Consider the following 22109-nt stretch of genomic DNA (forward strand, 5'->3'; position numbering starts at 1 on the left):
TGATCCTATTGCCTTTTTCAAAATTCGCTATCCCTTCCTTTTATTAGACATTGATCACATTACATCTTTGCCTTATTTGCTTTGCCTAATCATTTCCCCCTTTTGGAGGATGTTATCCCTATATTATTTCAATGTTTTATTTGGCCATGAACATAGGTTAAAATTGTAAGCTATTCATACCTGTATCCTATTATAATAACTCAGAGATATTTCAATATTCATCTATCTATTACCTAACAGATGTAGCATAGTGCTTACAAAACTTCTTGATAATATAAATTTGCTATGAAAGAAATGAGGGACTATGTCATATATCTTAACAGAAGGAAAGAACTTCTTAGCTCTGTTTGATTCCAGGCATGAGTCATATCTGATAGCCAATCATATAGTCACCAGGTGCTGAAAGTAGGGCTTAGGAGTAACCAGGTGGGGACTTTCCTTTTCAGAAAGGAAATAGCAGAATTGGGAAATAGAGTCAGGAAGATCCTACCTAGGCCACATCCAAGGTCATCTTCACAACTGTTTCCCAGGCACAGACATCCACCTTAAAAGTTCTCAGCTTGCAATGTCTGCCATGCTATTACTGGCTTCACGTGACCTATACCTGTAATCAGAGCTTAAGACAATATTAAATTGTAGTCCCGTAAAATCTTAAATAGCAAATAAATATCCTTCAGATGAAACTGCCCAAATTTCATTGAGCTAATAATTATCAAATCAAGCTACATAACTTTTCCATCTTCTAAATACTTCCTCACACTCATCTCCAACTTACTTTGACCATCTGAAACTATCATTCTCAAGACAGGGGAGGCTTAGCTAACTCCCATTTGTCCCCAAACCTGTTATCTGCCTTTCCTATTTTCCCTCAACCTTAATTTACCTTTCCAAATCTTTCAAACCCATTACTCAGTCTTCCTTTACATTTCAACCATAAGACAAAACAACTCATAAGTTAGTACTTTTTACTGTCATAACTGTGTATGCTGGAATCCCATTCCAGCTTCTTAAACACACACAAAAAAGGGATTTGTTTTTCATGATAACTCATTCTAAAGGAAAGGAACACTTATTAAAGAGATCTGCCATCTCATCTCCCCCTGAGGGTGGGTTCTTCTCCATCAGATGGCAGACTTCACTAATTAAACTACCAGACCAAACCCATCTCAGGTCTTTTAAGACGCCAGGTTGGAGGCTTCTTGACCCCTACCTTCTTCTTATTGCTGCCCCTCCCCTTTCCTTCCCTTCTAACAGGTGGGCTAAGGTGAAATTCTTTTCTTCTTATCTAAACTAAGGGCAGGGAGGAGTAAAGAATGTAGACCTCCTTACAAGATTTTAAAGAACATTTTTCAAAAGTATTTTCCCTTCTTTAAAACAGTTTAAAATTTTATCCTGCTGTTAAAAAGGAATATTCACTAAACCTTTCTGAAGAGAATTATTTAGAAGGTTTTAGAATGATAGACATCTTTCTTCTTCTCTTTCCTTAAAGCAAATTAACCCTTAAAAAAAAACTAGAATTCATTAACTAAATTGGAGCCAAATGTCCTCATTCTTAAATATTGCAGATTTCCTAGATATTACAAAGGTCCTTAGTCAAAAGTTTTATAATTACATACCCAATTAAATTAGCTTTCATCACAATAACAAAGTCTACCAGGACTTTAAAAGCTTTGTCCATAGGAATCCCTCTACCCTGAAAACTTTTACACAAGATTGAATACTCAAATGTCCTTGGTTCAGTTAACAACCTCTTTCTTAATTGAGTACAATTCTTAATCTAACAACATCCAGATTATAAGAGAAATTATTTTCTAACAGCATAGGTAATGCGATGTTAACCAATTTGTATAATAACAAATTTAGAAATAAGTACACCACAAGCAATTATCATGTATTTAAACTTGAAACAGATTCTAATTAATTACCAATCTAGTGATCATAACTGAGTTGGCTAAGCAAATCAAATCTGGTTCATAACCACTAGTGGTAACATTTTTAATTTCTAAGGCCCAATACTCTCAACATTGAAAAAGAAAAGATTACTTTTATAAAAGGATTACTTTTTATAAAAACCACATTTTAACAAAATAGTTGATTTATAACAAGAACAATCTCAACTGAACTTCCCGACAAAACTTGGAGGTAATAATTTCTTAGGGTGCAGCAATTATCCAACTTCTTAACCTAATGCAATTCTAACAAAATATTTTATATTATAGAAATGTAACGATGCCCTAAACATTATTATGTATGTAAAATTTGAACTACTCATTTCAGTCTAGGTAGATATATTTCTAAACCAAATATGATAGTTTAAAATTACCAACTTTTCATCACATCCTTTAAAAGCATCCAATTCACATATATCAAACTCAAATTAAAATCACATAATGGTCTTCTCAAAATACAATTTAATTTTAGAAATATAGAAACAATAAATCGCATTTCAAGATTATCACATATAGGAATTGTTGATCCTACTACTTCTGGTATTTCTATATTAATACATTAATATATAAATACATGTATCACATATATTAATACATTAACATCTTAAATACACTTTATTTAGCTATATATTCTTCAGCACCACTACCTCTAGCCCAGGTATTAGGAACTTTTGCCTGGCCATGAATGAACTTATGAAAGAAAAGGGAAACTTAATTTGCACTGACTTTTTCCAAGCTTCATCTTATACAAAAATACCTAAAAGGATTTTTTTTGACTCCTAAGGAAGATAAGAGGGAGTGGTCCTTAAGAGCACATGGCTTGCAACTCCCCCACTCATTCTTTCTACCAAGTTAAAATATTTCTCAGTTTCCCCTTCAACCTGCTGTCTCAGATAAAGGAAGAAATCCCTTTTAGTTTTCTAAGGGCTCCTCCCTAGGTAGGGCCTGGCAGCCCCTTGAGGGCAAAGGAGCCTACCCTTCCAAGCACTAACTAACCAGCCCAATTTCTTTACAAGCTTCCTTTTAGCTTCAGCTCCCATAATCTTTCAATGTGGAGGGTGGGGGAAGGGTGAGGCCAGGAGCACATGGCAGCTAAGAGCAGCACATGGGCCCCTGGCTAGCCAGGTGATCTCAAGCTGCTATTCTACAACCCCCCCCCCCCCCAAATTCCTTTATACAAGTTTCTATCTCTCTCTTTCACAAATTTACTTTTAAAAACTTTGCCACAAGGTTGGGCCACAAAGGTACCCAGGGGCACAGGACTGACTGTCAGTCTGTGAATTTCTGTCCCTCTCCTCCTTTTGCCCGGTGGGGAGGGCGATTTAAGTTTTCCCTACAGTTCTCCTGCATTCTCTTCTAATCTGATGTGGGAGGAGAGGAGTTTGGTTTAACTGCTCTAACCTTTACTGCAGCCCTAGCTGGGTCAACAAGACAACAATAGTGAAAAGATCTCAATGATTGTAATTCAAGCAAACTTCACTTTTCGCTTAATCCCAAAGAACCTTTTTGTACTTGAATCTTCAAGGGAAAAGATTCCCTCCTAACTGTGATCAGGGACTAAGACAAATGGGAGAGTCACTGAAGATGGACTGGAGATTTTGAAGATGAAATGGAGGTTTTTTTTAGCCAGAAGGCATTCATTGGGAGGAGGTGTTTCAGCAAGAGTGAGCTCCTGGAATGACTTTACAATTTCAGGAGTCTAGTCTTTTCTCCCAAAATTCAACTAACCAATTTCAAAACTTTTTAACAATTTAAAAACCAGAATCTGCCAAAATTTTAACCCATTCCCGCCGTAGTTCCACATTGGCCAAATGGGAGCCACAAGGAAACGAGTCTGTTTCCCTAGTTGCAGCCTGATATCTCTGGCTGTCTATGTTTCAGATTTTTTAACAAAACATAGACATTTCACAATTTTGACATAGACACACGAACAGAGACAAACCCAAAACGTAACAAAAAACACAGTGTAGATTGAATTGAAGGCTAAACAGGTCCCCTCAGAGGAAAGAAAGTAAACCAGGTTTCTTCTTCAAGGAAAACACCCCTAATCTTCCCACACCCCAACACAAAACAGAAAACCAATAGCATGGGTTAATTGAAGACTAAACAGGTCCCCTAAGAGGAAAGAAAATAAACCAGGTTTCCTCTTCAAGGAAAACACCCCAATCTTCCCACACCCCATACAGACCAATAACATGGGTTAATTGAAGACTAAACAGGCCCCCTCAGAGGAAAGAAAGTAAGCCAGGTTTCCTCTTCAAGGGAAACACCCCAATCTTCCCACACCCCAATGGGGAAGGAGGCGTCCCAGCCCCCCCAGCTCTGTACCACTTCCTTGTCAGGGTTATCGTGATAACAGAGACCAAATGGCTTAGCCCCAAAACAGAAAAACCTATCTCTAGAAGTGTGAAAACCAGAATTCTCCGTAGGCCGAAAAGGGACAGGTCAGCAAAGAGCCCATTCTCCGAGACCGTCACCCCACATCAGAGTCTTAGGAAAAGAAATCCCCAGGAGCCGGCCCTCTGAAGTGAGAGAAGGTGGATCGGGGGCAGAGACTCCCCGTTGAGGTCCGAAATTCTGTGTGTGTCTCCAGGGCGGTAACACGTGATACCGCCTCATCTCGGTGGGGCCTCCAAAATGTTGTACCAGAAGCGAGTGAGACATGCCACAGAGTAAGTTTTAAATGGAGAATTTATTAGCCGGCGGCCATTGGGGTCTTGCTACCCAAATCAATGGCCCCGTGTTGGGGTGACGGTTTGACTCATATAGGACATGCGGGGGTACAGTGGTTAATTATCTCCTGGAACCTACAGGCCAGGTCACAGGGTGGGGGGGGGGGCAGGAACAAAGGTCCTGGCTGATCAAAAGATTCAGTCAAGTTATCCTTAAGTGGGATAATCTTATTGACATTCCTTGGTGGAGTCATGGAGCCCCAGGGATATCTGCTAGACAGAAACGGTCTGCCAGGTTATCCTTCAGTGGGATGGTCCTATCTATTGACATTCCTTGGAGGAGTCGCAGGGCCCTAGGGATGTCTGCTAAATGCTGAAGAGACCTGAGTCCATTCTTTCTGGGGGTGCTTGTCAGTAGCTAGGGGTTTCTCAGGGTTTCCTAGTTTTTCCAGTATTACACTACCAAACAGAGTTCATGGCCCCATGCTGTCACTATCAGCAATAGGAAGGCTTGCAATTTCCCACCACCTAACTTTTGGCCTCTATCTTTCCTTTCCAGGTTTTACTTCCGAGGTTTCCGCTGGACCAAAACCATGATCCATACGATTAATGAGATCAACCAAAGGAAAGATATACTGCCTAATATTACTTTGGGCTACCAGATTTTTGATACCTGCTTCACCATTTCCAAGGCCATGGAAGGGACGTTGTCATTCCTGACAGGGCAGGATGAACACAAGCCCAACTTTCGGTGTAGTGCTGGTGCCCCACTGGCTGGGGTCGTTGGAGCAGGAGGATCTGCCCTCTCTGTGGCTACTTCCAGGGTCCTGGGCCTGTATTATTTTCCTCAGGTAACTCTAGAGTTTGATAAGACTCAAGAAAAGAAGAGCTAGCCGTGTTTGAGTGAGATGGCAAATATGAAAATGCAAGGAGATTGGAAAGGTTGGGGTAATGTTATCTTCTGTCTCCCTCTTTGGGTACTTGGGAGAAGTTAATTCTGAGGCAGGTAACTGATACAATGAATTGAGTACTGCCTAGAGTCCAGAATTCCTGAGTTCAAATCTGACCTCAGACTGGACAAGTAAAATTTAATTGTCTTATACCTGGGAACAAAAAAAATCAGTTTTCCAGGTATGAGATGGCAGGGCTGTTGCTAGACAGAATTTCATCTGAAGATCTGGGGATTTTAGTCTTGGGACTATAAGTTCAGGGGGAATTAGCAGCAGTCAAGGAAATGAATGTGATGTTAGGCTGCATAAAAGAGAGTCCCAAGATTAGGGAAGTGACAGTCCTTCTCTGCTCTGCTCTTCTCTGGCCAGACTAATTTTGTTCTGATCTGGATAATTGGTTAACTTCAAAGGAGAGTCTTGAGTACATAACATACTAGCATTGCTAAAAGAAACTGAAGATTGTTAGCCCCAAAAAAAGAAGATTAACAGGGGACATCATAGGTATTTGAAGAGATGCCACGTGGACATGTGTTCTGTGCCCCAGCGGGCAGAACTAGAAGTAATGGGTACATGTTTTGAACTGTTGAATTTTGACTTGTCCTAAGGAAATACTATCTACCAATTAAACCTCTCTCCCTTCCCCAAGTGGGAGGTATTCAATCCAATGCTGGATGACCCATTTATCAGAGTTTGTGGGGATTATAATCATCCAATCCACAAGAAAAAACACAGAGGCAGAGCTCTGAACCAGTGGCACTTTATTAAAGGGTCCATGGTCTCTTCTAATGAAGTGGACCTCAGGTCTTCCTCATGATCTAAGATACCTCCTTCTTCCAAAGCCTTATTTTTATGAGGTTCGGTACCAGATTTAATACCTGAACATTCTGGAGGGGCTATACAAAGTACAGAATCCCACTGGTTGATAGAGCTTGCTTTGAGGGCCAAAAATTATACATCAACTAGAAATAGTACGTTAGCAGGGAGGTCTCAGGTTGGGTAAAGCTCTGATTAATTGGTCATAAGATGGTCACCTGCTCATGTTGGATGAAAGAAAGTGGTCCAGAGGTATGAAAACAAGTTGGAGGACTTTCTATGTAATTGAGTCACCTCTGCCACACTGGGATCAGTCACCATGACAAGGCCAAACAAGGGTGGAGGGCCTTTAGTTAGCTTCCTATGATTAAGCAAGTGAACTTACGATCTGCAGTTCACAGATCTGGGGCCTAATATACAGAACTTGTAATCACTGCCCCTGTGGAATCATATCAGACTGATTAATACTGATTGGACTAGAGTAGGGGTCCAAATGAATCATTTCTCACAAGTTGTCATCAAGGGGATTCCTGTCTAAGGACAGAACAGTCTGGGTAGTCTCTGAGATTCCTGCTAACTCTGAAATGCCATGGTTCTGCAATCTGTGTGGGAGGAGCCAAATGATACCCAGAAACAGTCGTCACCCTGGTAGAGGCAGGTCTTCAGGCAGCGTGGTGATGTTGCTACCCAGTACTGCTGGCTGCTGTAGCCATTGTTATTCAGGAGAATCAGAGGATCATGAGTTTAGAGCTGGAAGAGACATTGGAACGTTTAGTCCGAGTCTCTCATCTCCTAGATGTGGAGGCTGAGGCAGACAGAGGTTAAGTGAATTGCCAAGAGTCACACAGTGAGTGTTTGAGGCAGTAATCAAACCCAGGTCCTCATGATGTCAAGTCCACACTGCCTCTCAAGAAAGATTCCTATGTCTAAATTTTGGCCTGTGGTGTTAAAGGAAGAAATATGAGTGAGGAAAGGGCAAAGCACACTCACGAAGATTTTATAAATGTTTTCCTCTTCACTGGTTGAATTTCTGCCTGGCCTTTACAGCCCAACCCAAGTGGCACACCTTACAGGAAATCTTCCCTCATCCTCTGGTCAGAAATGACCTTCCCCCTTGGACTTCACTTAGTATCAGAATTTTAGAGGTAGAAGAAACCTTGGTGTCTTAGAAGAGAGCTTTCACTGCCTCCACCGTCCTTCATTTCCTCTTCCCCCCAAAGTAGTATAGACACCACAACCATGTGGCCATCCAGCCTTTGCTTAAAGACCTCACTATCTCCTGAAGGGGCCCAGGCTTCTCACGGGCTTCTCAAAGTGGTAGAATGTGATGCCTGCAGGAGCTCATTGCTCCTGGTTTTGCCCATTTAGTCCAAATAGCATAAGTTCAATTCCTCTCCCACTTGACAGCCTTTTGGACATCTGAAGACCGTTATTCTACCCTTCCAGGCTAGTGTACCAGTAAGGCAATAATAACAACTTAGATGAGAATTGTCAAAATGCCTATGTAGTTCTGTATAGCAAAGTATACAAGACTCTCCACATAGAAGGTAGAAGAAGTAAACCATTTATTCAGACACCAGAGAACCAGATCCCATTTATCCAGTCTGCCACAGCAGTAAAACATTCCACATACAATATCACAACCTGGAGCCTCGCCATCCCAAAACCTCTCTGACCCACTGCTGGGGTCTTCCCCAAAACAAACTCACAGTACAGTTAAGTCAGCCTGTTCAGTTCTAACAATCACAAGGACAGCCATTAGCAGCCATAACTGTGCTCTCTCTCTCTCTCTCTCTCTCTCTCTCTCTCTCTCTCTCTCTCTCTCTTTGCATTTACTGTGACATAACTTCCTTTTCCTCTCAGGAAGCTCCTCCCACTACACATGTCTTAGGCTTCCTGTGACATAAGCAGGTCACATGGCCTATTAATGGGTGGGAAAGATCTTCAAATCTAAATTGCTATTACAACTAGACGTCTTAAATACTTTGTTTTTATCCTTTTTAAAGGCATCTACCATGTAACATTGTGTAATTTAGTTATCAATGTGGGTGCTTTGTTTCCCAGCTAAGTGACATAAAAGCTTTATGAGTGCTTGGTACACAGTAGGAGCTTAATAGATGTTGGCAAATTGATTCATTAATGAAGGTTGGGGCTGCGTCTTATTTAAATGTTGTATCCCTTAGTGTCTAGAACAGTGCTATACACAACAGGCATATAAACATTTGCTGGCAGGCAGGTGAGCCTCAAACACCACAACGTAAATTATTTTTCAGGCTTTATAAGTATCAATTATTGTTTTTGTTGTTGCTTTTGAGAAATAATCATAGTTTATAGAGAATTTCAATGAGTGTTGTACTTATAAAGAAGTTTGCGAGTATAATGTGAGCTCCTTGAGGGCAGAGTTTTTTTGGTTTTGACTTTGTATCCACTGAATGTAGCTCAGTGCCTTACACATAGTAAGTACTTTAAAAAATACCTGTCAAGGTGAATTGAAAAATTTTTTAAATCTTTTGGATAGACATGAGACAGGGCTAGAGCTCCTAATGTGCAGGGCCTGGGTTAATTGTTTAAGTTCTTTTGTTTAGTGTTAACGAGGTGAATGTATTCTCTTATAGGTGGGCTATGCTTCTTCCTGCTCAGTTCTTAGTGATAAATACCAGTTTCCTGCTTATGTCCGTGTCATGGCAAGTGATAAGAGCCAGTCTTCTGCAATGGTGAAACTTATCCAACATTTCAAGTGGGTCTGGATAGGCACTATAGCAGCTGATGATGACTATGGGAAGTATGGCATTAAAATTTTCAAAGAGGAAATTGAGAAGGCTGGTCTCTGTATTGCATTCTCTGAAACTATCCCTAAGATCTACTCCAAGGCAAAAATGGAAACTGTTGTTGAGACCATCAAAAACTCCACGGCCAATGTCATTGTGCTTTACACATCAGATATTGACCTCAGTCCTTTTGTGTTAGAAATTGAATACAATAATATAACAGATAGAACATGGATTGCCAGTGAAGCGTGGATAACCTCCTCCCTTATTGCAAAGCCTGAATACTTCCCCTTTTTTGGGGGAACCATTGGGTTTGCTGTGCCAAGAGCTAATATAGCAGGCCTAAAAGAGTTTCTCTATGATGTTCATCCCAACAAGGATCCCAATGATAACATTACCATTGAATTCTGGCAGACTGCTTTCAACTGTACATGGCCCAACAGCAGTGTGCCCTATAATTCTGACCACAGAGTCAACATGACTGGACAAGAGAACCGAGTCTATTCGATGTCTGATAAGCTTTGTACTGGAGAGGAGAAGCTGGAGGACCTGGAAAATACCTATTTGGATGTGTCTCAGCTCCGGATAACAAATAATGTGAAAAATGCAGTTTATGCTTTGGCTTATGCTCTGGATGAAATGAGTCGATGTGTAGAGGGAGAAGGACCTTATATACCAGGAAACACATGTGCCTATTTAGACAGCTTTGAGCCATGGCAGGTATTAATTTTCTTTATCTTCCTTATTCAACAGAACATAAATCCCATCATCAATCTGGTTGCAAGTCTCTGACTATGTATATATATATATATGTATACACACACACACACATACACACATATGTATGTGTGCATGTGTATATGTATACATATATGTGTGTACATATATGTATATATGTATGTATATTGAGATGAGTCTATCACAGGATTGCTAGAAAAAGGCCAAGGAGGGCACAAGGATGAATGGCTACGTGTGAGAGTTCCTTTGGCTGGAAAGACCATTTAATGTCTGCTGTATTTTCATAATCCTTTTCCAGGCTCAGTCAGTTAGAATGGTGTTTCCCAATCTTTTCACTGTTCTTCCATAGAACACCTAAAAGAAGAAGCTATGTCTCATGTTCATTGGTGAAAATTCAAATAAGATGGTGGATAAGCTCCTGTATAGGACTTTATGTCACGGGGCGGTAGAATTCGAATATAGTTTCCACTCTCATTCCAGTAGAATGTTGGATCATCTATTCAGATTCTCATCTATTTGTTGCTCTTCAGTTCATCCATAAACACCCTTGAAATGATAGCGCTTAGTTGAGACTCATGCCTCAACAGATCTTTGCTATTTTGTGAGTCATTATTGTTTACAATGTCACTTGATTTGTTTTTCAAGTGAGCTTGAAAACCCTTGGCTGCCACGTCCCTCTGATTTTTCAAGGAGGCCAAGCGGTTTAGAGGAAAGAGGACTGGGTTTGGAATCAGAGAACCTGGGGGGTGCATATCACTTACTAGCTCCAAGACCTTAATTAAGTGACTTAACCTCTTTCTTCTGTTCTTTAAATAAGAAGCCTGGACTATATGATGTCAAAGATCTCTCCCAATTTGGAATCTCTGCTTCTATGAATCTATGAAGAACAAATGTCCATAGCCCTTTAAAAAGACTCTGTTGAAGCATAATGATGTGATGGGAGAAAACAAAAGAGGAAAACTCAGCAGAAAGGACAATTTAGGATGACCTTTGAGCTGAGCTTTGTTTGGGAGCTGAGGTGCATAAATTAGTGATGGGGGAGGGGATAAGCATGGTGAGATGGGCTTGGAATTGTGAGGGAAAGCTTGCCACACCCATGTCATTCCAGACCACCATTTGGGAAGCCTTGGCTTAGAGCACATTGTTAAAGAGGCAATCAGGTTAGCTGTCATTATATTCTTATAGAAAAGATAGAGAGATTTGGGCTGTATGATAATATAATTAGATGAATTGGAAACTGCCTGAATGACTGGACCCAGATGGGTCAGTGTCAGCTTGGAGGAGGGCTCTGGTGGAATTCCTCAGAGATCTGACCTTGGCCCTATCTATGCAGAGATTTTAATCAGTGGTGTGCATAATGACATAGACAGCCTACTTGCTCACCTAATTCACAAACAGCCCAAAGACAGGAGAGATAGCTTATACGCTGGGTGACAGGAGTTGGGACCCAGACTGATCCTGGCTAGAATTATGGTATGAGCTGAATAACATCAGCTATGTTAGAGAGAGATGTGCATTTCTACACTTGGACTCCAAGAGTCGACTTCACAAATACAGGATGGGATAAATTGTGGCCAGAAAACACTTCCTGTAAGTAAAGAATGAAGATATTGAAAGGACTTTACAAACACAAGAAGTCTTTGGGCAACACTGTGAGGGAGGGGGCAGTTAGAAAATCACATGGCTCACCTGGGCTGCATTCAATGGGGGGCAGTGATTAGAACTAGAGAGGTCAGTTCTGATATGCTCAGCCCTCATCCAGGGGCCTCTGGGGGATGGGCTCAGCTCTGAGCAACATGTTTTAGGAAGGGCAAGCTGAGATGGAGTCCAGAAGAAGAGAACCAGGGTAGTGATGATGAGGGCACAGTCTCTGGGAACCACCTTGAATCTGGAATACAGTCTCTGGGAGCCCCCTTGAACTGTCCTTGAATCTTCCAACTAGATCTGGCCTTCCCCAGGGACTATAGCCTCACATTATCATTAGGCCTAAACCTTGCCCTCTATTGTTACTTTAGATATGCATACCTTCAGTTACTTCCCAACCTTGATATTCCTTCAGGAACTTCCTGCCCTTGATCTCATTCTCTTGGTTCCTGGACTTTGACCCCACCTTATCCTCCTTAGACTTCCCCTCAAGACCCTCCCTAAGCCCCTCCTCTAGTCACCCCCACCCCTCAATCCCTCCTACAATCTTTGTGTATATAATCTCCATCTTGGCTCCATGAAGGTGCTCAGATTCAATCTAATTCAGTAGGTTGAATCTGGCCCGCTTGTGGAAACAGGAGTCACAAAGGGTGGGATTTCTTAAGACAGCCCATTATGGTGAATCCCTAATAAACTTTCTCTTTTCCCTTGGCTGAGAAGGCTTGAGTCGAATTCTTTCGGCAGGACCCAGCGTGTTGGTATTTTGGGGTCTCAAGCACCCCTAGAAACCTGTGGTTCCCCTAACCATCATCATTTTTCATTAATAACCTCTTCAGTGAGACAACTGGACAACAGATTGGTTGAGAAGAAGACTTAAGGAGGGGAGGGGGAAATAACCTATTTTCAGGTATTTGAAGAATTGCCATTTTGAAGAAGGTTAGGATTATTCTGCTCAGCTTCAAAGGGATCAGACATGTCAATTGTGTCAAATGACACGAGAATTTAAAAAAATTTAAAAATAATTTGTACATAATTTTACTATAATTTTTCCTACCTGTGCAAATGTACTTTAATACAAAGAATTACAAGGGGATTTGATATTTTTACTTTGAAATAAGATTTGTTCATCCTACTACATCTAGTGTAAGCAAAAGCATTGCATGAATGTACACAGCTTGACCCTTTGAGGCAGTCTTGAATTCTGGTCCTCCTATTAAAGGAATCTCAAGCTTCAGTGAAAAGTATGGTAGGCATTGGATGAGAGTGATTTAGGGCTCTCCATGGCCTTCTCCTCTGCTAATAAACAATCCTTATCTAGCTATTGGGTACCTCCATATCCTACAATCTCACATAAAGAATCTCACTATAACATACAGTAGCACTACCTCCTACCTGCAATTGGGAAGTGATGCAATTCCCTTTTTCTCCTGCTCAAAAGTCCATAAGGACATTTTTACCATCTATCTGTGTGCATTTGTGTGGGACAGCAACTAAACCCAAAATTAAAATCAGAGGCTTCTCAAGTGGAAAGTAGAAAGTAATTTTATTATGATCCCGTGGGAAAGGGCGTCTCCCAACCGACAGACAATTGGTAGGGAGAGGCAGCGCCCAGAGGGCAGAAACTTAGCTTTATACCCTAATGAAAGCAACCCCCACACCACCACTGACCTTTTACTCTCATTGGTGGAGTTCAGGCTCACAATCTAAGCCTGGAAATCTACTACCCCAGGTACAATTTAGCCAATGCCAACTCTTAAAAACACTTTTATCCTTATTTGGCAAGGCTCAGGCTGGGGGGTGGGGGGGCAGTTCAGGCTGCTCTAAGTTTCAGATTCCTGTAAGTCAGGTAACTTTAGTACATAGAAACTTGGGCCTAGGGTCTAAGCTTCTTTAGAAAGGTGTCTCTCCTAAGAAGCCTTCACATCACTCAATTTACAGAAAGGCTGAGGCTCAGATTTTATGAGAGGTCTTCACTTATCCCTCTCACATCCATATTGATAATATGCCTTCTCCTTCATCCCAATACAGATTTAAGTGATTGAGGCAGGGGGAATCCAAGTCCCTAAATGGCTACATAGGTTCAAAATGTTTGATTTTTTAAAAAATCATTAAATTGTGTTTCCTAAATGACAAGGATTTTGACAAGCTTCTATTACCGTTGCCTGGTTTCTAGTTAATGTACTACATGAAAGTACTTAAATTTAAAACCCACGATGGTGTCATGCTGGAACTCGATGAAAATGGAGATGTGACTGGATCTTATGATGTCTTGAACTGGCAGCTAAATGATGCTGGGAAAATTGACTTTGTGAAGGTTGGGAGATATGTGTTCGACTCGTCTGGAAATGAGTTGGTAATGAATAGTAAATCCATATATTGGAACACAGAAACATTGGAGGTGAGTCACTTTGGACCCTCTTTTATAGATGGATACAGAGAAATTTCATTTCAAATATCATTATGGTTATTTCTTGTCTTATGACTGTTGTTATTGTTGTTTTTTCAGTCAGGTCCAAAGCTTTGTGATCCTATTTGGGGTTTTCTTGGTAAAGATACTAGAGGGGTTCCCTATTTCCGTCTCAGCTCATTTTACAGATGAGGAAACTGAGGCAAATGGGTTAAGCGACTTGCCCAGGGTCACACAGCTAGTAAGTGTCTGAGGCTGGATTTGAACTCGGGAAGATGAATGTTCCTGACTCCAGGCTCCAGTGCTCAGTGCTCTATTCACTATACTACCCAGCCTTTTGCTGGGTATACACCTTTTTTCCCTAAGGTCTAGTCCCCAAACTAAAGGATTTCCTTCTCATTGAGGGGGAAGGGTATGGATGTGTGTGGGAAGAGATTACCAAAGTTGCAGCTTGGTACAAAGCTCTTAACACAGCCCCTAACACATATTAGGTCTATATAAATTATTATTCCCTTCCAGTGGAAGGAACTCAAGATCTATACTCAGAAGATCTGGGTCCAAATCTTACTTTGAATCCACTTATTTAGACAACACTTTAAACTGATAGGAATTGCTAACCTGCATTGGTACTGCTGCTGGTGGTGGTAGTGGTGTTACCTTTTTGGAAATGCAGGATGGGGCCTGCATTAGTGTTCCCAGCCACAGTGTGATTTGGGAAGAGGCTCTTAATCTCTCAGAGGTACAGATTGGAAAGGTTTGGCAGGGAGTGAAGCAGTTGGTGGAAGGGGACAAGGAGAAATAGGAACCTGGGCCCAGGGGTTATTCTGCTCATAAAGCCTAGAGAAGTTCTCAGGAAAAACAAATGCCTACCACTTCCCAGAAAGCCAAGCTTTTTAATCTAATGGGTTCCCTTAATGAAATGGTAACCCCATCCAGGAATATAGAGTTTCAAAGCCCCTCAAAAAGTCAGTGTCATGTTTCTTCCATTGTGCTAGTGCTGTAAAATAATGGGGGGGGGGCAGGGAAGAGGGTGGCCTCTTAATGTGCTCCTTGAACTAGAGGAATCCCAGAGGGAGCTAAGAAGGAGAGGCAGCTCTAAGATTTTGCAGTCTCTTAGCTGATTGGTGCCCCTGCTTCTACCTCTCCTCATTCCACTCCTTTCTACTTACTGTCTTATCCCACTTCCCCTGCCACCATTTGCATGAACCCAGCCTCATACTGTGACCATGGTACTATTTTACAAACATTTCCAGACTGGGTATGTGACTGGTAGTTCCATCCCCTGTTGGTCAACTGCTCTCCAATTCAGATCACACTTACCTCCCCTGCCTCTTTCCCAATTCTTCCATCTCTCTGGCTCACCTCCAAATAGTAAAACAACAAATATTAATTGGTCAGAAAAACAGGTCTTAAACAGACATGGAAGGTCAAGGTTAAAAATTGATGAATTCTCTAAACAAGCAATTATAGGGAGAAGAAAGCAGGTCAAAAGACCAAGTCTTGAAGTAAAGATCCCAGTTGTGTCTGGGGAGGGGTTGGGGAGAGGAAGTTAGAGCCAGTCAGCTAGGTTCCAGAAGAGACACAGGGTGTGTACTGAAAGGCAGGACAGCTAGGGTAGTATTATGCCAGGGAAGTCAAGGGAAGAGAGAGTTTAAAGGAGAAAGATTTAGTCCACAGGATCCAGTGTGGAAGAGAAGTCAAGGAAAATATATTTTCAATTAAAAAGGCCATTGAATTTGGCAAGTGGAAAGGTGCCATTGAAAGAGCAGTTTCAGAGCAATGGCAGGAATAGACTAGATGAAATTGACTGGTGAAATTGATTTCATATTACAGGAAGCTGAAAAGCGAATGGTTCATGAGGAAAGATTAATCATTTAAGAGGTTTGATGGTGGAAAGAAAGAGAGAAACTGAAAACTAGATGAGGAGCTGGACCACGGGAAGGACTTTGATCAAACTTAGGATGATCCACACATGCCTGAGGGCAGTGTGGAGAGAGGGGACCAGTGGGAAGGGAGCTATAGAAGATCCTAGAGAAGGAAGAGATACACATGAGAACAAAGTGACTAAAATGGCCTTCATTAGCTCATCACACCTTGAAAGTTACCACAAATCAACCTTTTCTTTGTTCCATCAGTATCCTATGCTGTCAGCATATGGCTTTCCAATACTTTAGAGGATATATCTAACAATTTTCAGGGCGTTAGGGGGACCTGAGTTCAAATCTGGCTTCAGATACTTACTAGCTGTGTGACCCTGGGCAAGTCACTTAACCTCTGCTTGCCTCAGTTTCATCACTTGTAACACGGGAGTAACAATAGCACCCATCTCCCAGGGCTGTTGTGAGGATGAAATGAGATTATGTTTGTAACATGCTCAGTCCAGAGCTTATTACATAATAAGCATGATATAAATGTTAGTTATGATTATTATTTGCTAAAATCTTGGAAATGCAAAGCAGACATGGCTTTTTATGTAAACTGATAAATTCTCAAATCCTTAGTGGAGATGCTTAGCTATTATACTATTATCTTACAGCTTATAAAAGCCAGGTGGAAAGTTTTTAGCACCTTTGTAGAAAGATGCCTTCTGGACTCATGGCCGAGGTTAAGCAGAAGGCATTTGACAATCATTGGCTCTTCTTAAGAATTAACTCACTGCCTGAGATAAGGAAAGTCTTTAGTAGCTACATCAGTCAGAGGGTGCTGTTTACATTCTCATTATTTTGATATTAAAGTAGACCCGTGACATTTTAGCTACTATATAACCACCTTCAACTTACAATTTCCATCCACTTGCAACATTCTCCCTTAGTTGTCAGTGAAACATTAAAGTATACGGAACGGCACAAAATAACTTAGTAACTACCTCAGTATGGGCCGTAGGACCTTGTGTGCCAGAGGCAGGATTTCAAAAGCAGATTTAGTCAAGCCTAAGAGAAATCTTTCAGGTGCAATCACTTTGTCGTTGGTCGATTATTTTTCTCTTTCTCCTGGTTAATGTGGTGCCATTAGGCAAACCTTCTGGCTGCTAGATAGCTAGAGGGCTAGGCCTAGGGTCAGGAGGGTCTGAGCTCAAATGTGACCTCAGACACTTACTAGCTGTGTGACTGGGCAAGTCCGTTAACCCCTGTTTGCTTCTGTCTTCTCATATGTAAAATATGGATAATGATAGCACTACCTTGAAAGGTTGTCGTGAGGACAGAATGAGATATTGTCAGTAAAGCACTCTGTAAACCTTTAAGCACCATTTTAAGGCTAGCTATTATGACAACGAAGATGGTGACATCAATGCTATACAAACAGTGACAACATACCCAGGGTCCAGTCTTACTCATGATTTTTGTCTTTCTGAAAGACATGAAAGAAAAAAAGACTTAAGTGACTAGCTCCCAAACCAGAAGTAGTGCTATTTCAGACTGGGGGAGGGGAGGCAAATATTGAGCTGGGAGGAGAACTTCTCTATTTCCGCTTTCATGGGGTGCTTTTACATATTACTGAAGGGGAACAGACACATAGATGATCTACTTTAGTGAAGGATGGATTGCGGTTTGGAAGATCTTTCTTTTCTGTCCCAAAGGGAGCCATCAGGCAGAGTTGGTAGCAACACCCCATGTTGGGTTTTCCACTTCTGGTCTTTTCCAAACTAAACCCTTGGTCTAGGGTGGGGAGGTAGGGGAGGAGGAGAAGGGAAGGAAGTAGATAAAGAGTTTGGTGGTATTCTAGACCTGGATCTGGTCCCATCACCCCATTTTTAGTGTCATTAATGTCAGATAAAAGCCTGTGTCTTGTCCTCTTTAGCGCCCCAAATCGGTGTGCACTGATCTTTGTAAACCTGGAACCAGGAAGGGCATTCGTCAAGGGGAGCCCATATGCTGTTTCGATTGTATCCCATGTGCAGATGGTCATGTGTCCTCTCAGCCAGGTATAGTGAGGTTGTCTTTCTTTACCTTTTATGAAACAGATGGTTGGGTGCCTTTTGTTTTTGTAGTAATGAGGGTTTTTTAAAAAATGTAATAATAATAGGTAAATGAGCTTTTCCATGTTGTCTTTCTTTTCTGTACATTTCAAAAAGGTTTTTTTTTCCTTGTGTCTGTGACATGAGATGGTATTTTAGAACAAAGTCATTGCATTATTTCCATAATTAAAATCTCTTGAATGATACCTGAAGTGACCTTAGCTTATGCTAAATTCCTCTATGGCAAACAGAGACATTTCTCACCAAATGTTATCACTTGATTCCATGCAAAGAAAGTGAGTATTTAGCAGAACAATGATGCACAGGCCCATTACTATGCCAGGAACAATATTATAAATGGAAGCGAAAATAACCACCTGCAATTCCAGAGTACTGCTAACAAATCTGAATGCAGATTGAGGCAAACGTTTTACTCTCTTTTTTCCCCTTCTTTTTTGGTTTCATTATTCCTTTCTCATGATTCATTCCATTGGTTACAATTCTTCTTTACAACTGGACCTTTATGTAAATAATTTCAATGTAATGGTATATGTAGAACCTACATTGAATTACATGTTGTCTTGGGGGGGATGAAGAAGGAGAGGGAGGGAGAGAAAATTTGGAACCCCAAAACTTGTGGAACTGAGTGTTGTGAACTAAAAATAAAAGAGAAATTTTTAAAAAAAAGTGCAAAAAATCCCACCAAATCATCTTCTGACAGAATAGTTGGGCTCAAGGTGCAGATTGAGGCAACCATTTCTGAATATGGCAAATTTGTGGGCTTGCTTTGCTTGGCTCTGCTTATTTGTTACAAAGATCAGGATTATCTTTTTTTATCTGGGAGAGGAGAATTGAAAGGGAATGTGAGAAGCAGCAAAGGTGTTACCAAAAACTCAGAAGGATCAATCAGCAAGTATTAAGTGCCTACTATATGCCAGGGACCTGGGCAGAGGATGCAAATACAAAGAACTCTCCCCTATTTACTCCCTGTATGACCTCAGGCAAGTCAATTAACTTCTCTGGCCTCAGTTTCCCCACCTGTGACTTCCTATTGCACCAAGATTAAATACAAACTGCCCTCTTAGGCATTTAAAATCTTTTACAGCGTGGCTCCTGCTTAAATCTTTTTTGGCTTCAGCACACCTGGTGTCCCTTCCTGCCCTAAGTGGTTCACTAAACTGTTCTTTATGCTGTTCTTCTCGAATGGTGTCCATCTCCCATCTCCATACTTTTTCTCAGGTTCTTCCCCATGCCTGGAATGTATTTCCTCTTCCCTTTCACCTTAGAATCCAACTTTTTTCATAGTTCACTTAAAGTACCACCTCCTATTCTACATAAAGTTCTTCTGACACCCCTAACCCCTAATGCTTCCCCACTGAAATGAGCTTGTATTACACACACACACACACAGAGTATATTCATATATGTATATATACTTATGTGTATGTGTATATATATGTATATGTGTGTATACACACATATGTACACACATACATACAAACTTTCCTGGGAAAATATAAGCTTATTGAGGACAAGAACTGTTTTGCTTTTGTATTTGTATGCCCAGTACTTGGCACAGTTCTTAGGTTCACAGTAAGTACTTAATAAATGCTTGTCGATTGCTTTATCAAAAGCCAGAAGGGGTATTAAAAGTCATCTAGACAAATCCCTTAATTTTACAGATGAGAAAACTGAGTCCCAAAAGATTTAGTGACTTTCCTAAGGTGACTCTGGTAGTAAGTACCAAGGCTATGATTTGAACACAGGGCCTTTGACTCCAAATCTAGCACTTTCTGTGATGCTTTCCTATTATCTAGGGGCAAGGGTCTTGACAAGCCACTAACCTATGTGGGTCTCAGTTTCCCCATCTGTAAAATGAAGGGATTGATCTAGATAACCTCTAAGATCTCCAACTCTTTCACTGTGGTACAAAGAAAATAGGATTCCCTACCTGCTCTGAAGACTTTCTATTTTTCTACTGTTTGTTTTCCAGGTTCAAGAGAATGCAGCAAATGCCATGAAGATTACTGGTCCAATGCTGCCAAGGATTCTTGTGTATTGAAAGAGGTGGAATTCCTGGCTTATGATGAAGCCTTAGGCTTTACCCTTGTGACTCTGTCCATCTTTGGGGCTTTGGTGGTCCTAGCCGTCACAGTTGTATATGTGATTTATAGGAAAACTCCCCTGGCCAAAGCCAATGACTGGGAGTTAAGTTTTCTTCTCCAGCTTTCTCTTATCATCACACTTCTTACTTCTCTCCTCTTTATTGGCAAGCCCTACAACTGGTCTTGCATGGCCCGCCAGGTGACACTCGCTATGGGTTTTTCTCTTTGTCTCTCCTGCATTTTGGGTAAAACCATTGCATTGTTTTTATCCTACAGAGTGTCCAGATCAAAAGTCAGATTTATATCCATCCGACCCATTTATCAAAAGCTTATTGTCCTCATTTCAGTTCTCATTGAGACAGGTATTTGCACTGCCTATTTGGTGATGATGCCCCCAAAGGTATACAAAAACATGGAGTCCCAAAACATTAAGATCATTCTGGAATGTAACGAAGGGTCCATCGAATTCTTATGTTCGGTATTTGGATTTGATGCTTTTCTGGCCCTGCTCTCCTTCCTAACCACCTTTGTTGCTCGCAAATTGCCTGATAATTACAATGAGGCCAAGTGCATCACTTTTGGGATGCTGGTGTTCTTCATCGTCTGGATCTCTTTTGTCCCTGCTTACTTAAGCACCAAGGGCAAGTTCAAAGTAGCTGTGGAAATCTTTGCCATCTTGGCATCAAGCTTTGGTTTGCTTGGCTGTATATTTGCTCCCAAGTGCTACATTATCTTGATTCGGCCCAAGAGAAACACCGATGAGTTAGTTGGTGGGAAGATTCCTCCCACTGACAGGAGCATCCAACTGACATCAGCCTCTAGCAGCAGTGAGATGAATGTGACCGTTTCTACAGTTGTGCTTGATGACTAGATTAGGCCTAAGCCATGCTTTGAAGTTGCAATCATGATATTTTTTCCTCTTCGTGTTCTTGCTACCAGGAATTGTGTGTTTCCACCTCATTGCTTTTGGCTACTTTAGGGGAGATGCTGCTTTAGGCTCGGGTGGGTTAATTTTCACCCAAAACGTGGACATTCACACCAGAATGTTCATCCAGGCAGGGAAAGTAGCATACGCAGACATTCCAAAGGTTGGTATTTGGTTGTTTTGGGCTTGGTGTTTCCATGGTGAGTAAATGAGTTGGTGGGGGAAGGGATATACAGTCAGATCCACTTAGCACGAAACTGAAAAGTTAAAATTGTAGTTAGAGCCAATCTGAGCACAGGGTATTCAAAATGGTGGGTAATCACAAATTATTTGTATTTGGCAGGATTTAATTTGGCTGATTAGTTGCAAGGCCCAAAGTGTTTTAAATGGCCTCTGTATCCACAATCATTTGCAAATGTCTCTTGGTGAATTCTTGTACACATTCATTTTGTTGTAATTGGCTCATGTCCAGCAACTGCCATTAAAATAGAATTGGAGGGAAGCCTTATTTTATTCCCTGGAATTTTTTTTCTAAGTCTTGTTGAAATATTTCTTTAAAGATGTCCTTTTGGTCTTTTCCTTGGACAAATGTGACACTTTGAAATAAATCAAATGAAGAAAATGCTGTGAGACTTGTATCTGCCTATGTCACCTTGTAAGGGAAACTCGAAGAATTTGAGGGTGTTATTGCCTTTACTTTCCCCAGTTGTGAAATGAGAGCCTTAGGCCAGATGACCTCCATGGTTTCTTCCAGCTCAGATATTCAGTGAGTGGATGAGTTTGTGGTCTGAATGAAAATTTCTTTGGGACCAAGTATAGAAAGAGAAGAAGGGGCTTACATATAATCTCTGGGTATACCATGGAAACAGTGGCTGCATTGGCTCAGGTAACACATGCCACTCAGGAGGACAGCTTGATAGAAGAGAAAATGTTTAAGCAAGTCCTACTGGCTGATGGTGTGATACAAGGGCCAGTAAAAATTCTTTCCTCCTGGTCTGTACGGTGCTCAGAACTTCTGCTACTGGCCCCATTCCCTTTGGGCTAAGACATCAAAGATTCCTGCTTCCCTCTCTTTTGTTAATGGAATTGTCTATAATGCTTTAAGGTTCTCAAAGGGCTCTTACCTACATTTCATTATTTGAGCCTCATCATAACTTGAGAGGTAGGGACTTATCCTCCTTTT

General features: G+C 41.2%; 1 protein-coding gene across 1 annotated transcript in view; it reads left to right on the plus strand.

Moving 5' to 3' along the window:
• The window catches only part of LOC118848930 (vomeronasal type-2 receptor 1-like), a 33990-nt gene extending 13118 nt beyond the window's left edge, over nucleotides 1-20872 (plus strand). Inside the window, exons 2-7 of the mRNA XM_036757976.1 lie at nucleotides 5181-5472; nucleotides 9000-9872; nucleotides 13708-13932; nucleotides 17740-17876; nucleotides 18771-18775; nucleotides 19890-20872. Of these exons, the coding sequence (XP_036613871.1) occupies nucleotides 5181-5472; nucleotides 9000-9872; nucleotides 13708-13932; nucleotides 17740-17876; nucleotides 18771-18775; nucleotides 19890-20872 (2515 nt within the window). The remainder of the gene's footprint in view (nucleotides 1-5180; nucleotides 5473-8999; nucleotides 9873-13707; nucleotides 13933-17739; nucleotides 17877-18770; nucleotides 18776-19889) is intronic.
• Nucleotides 20873-22109: the final 1237 nt, after the last annotated feature.

This window comes from Trichosurus vulpecula, chromosome 4 (genome assembly GCF_011100635.1).
Source record: "Trichosurus vulpecula isolate mTriVul1 chromosome 4, mTriVul1.pri, whole genome shotgun sequence".
NCBI classification, from domain to species: domain Eukaryota; kingdom Metazoa; phylum Chordata; class Mammalia; order Diprotodontia; family Phalangeridae; genus Trichosurus; species Trichosurus vulpecula.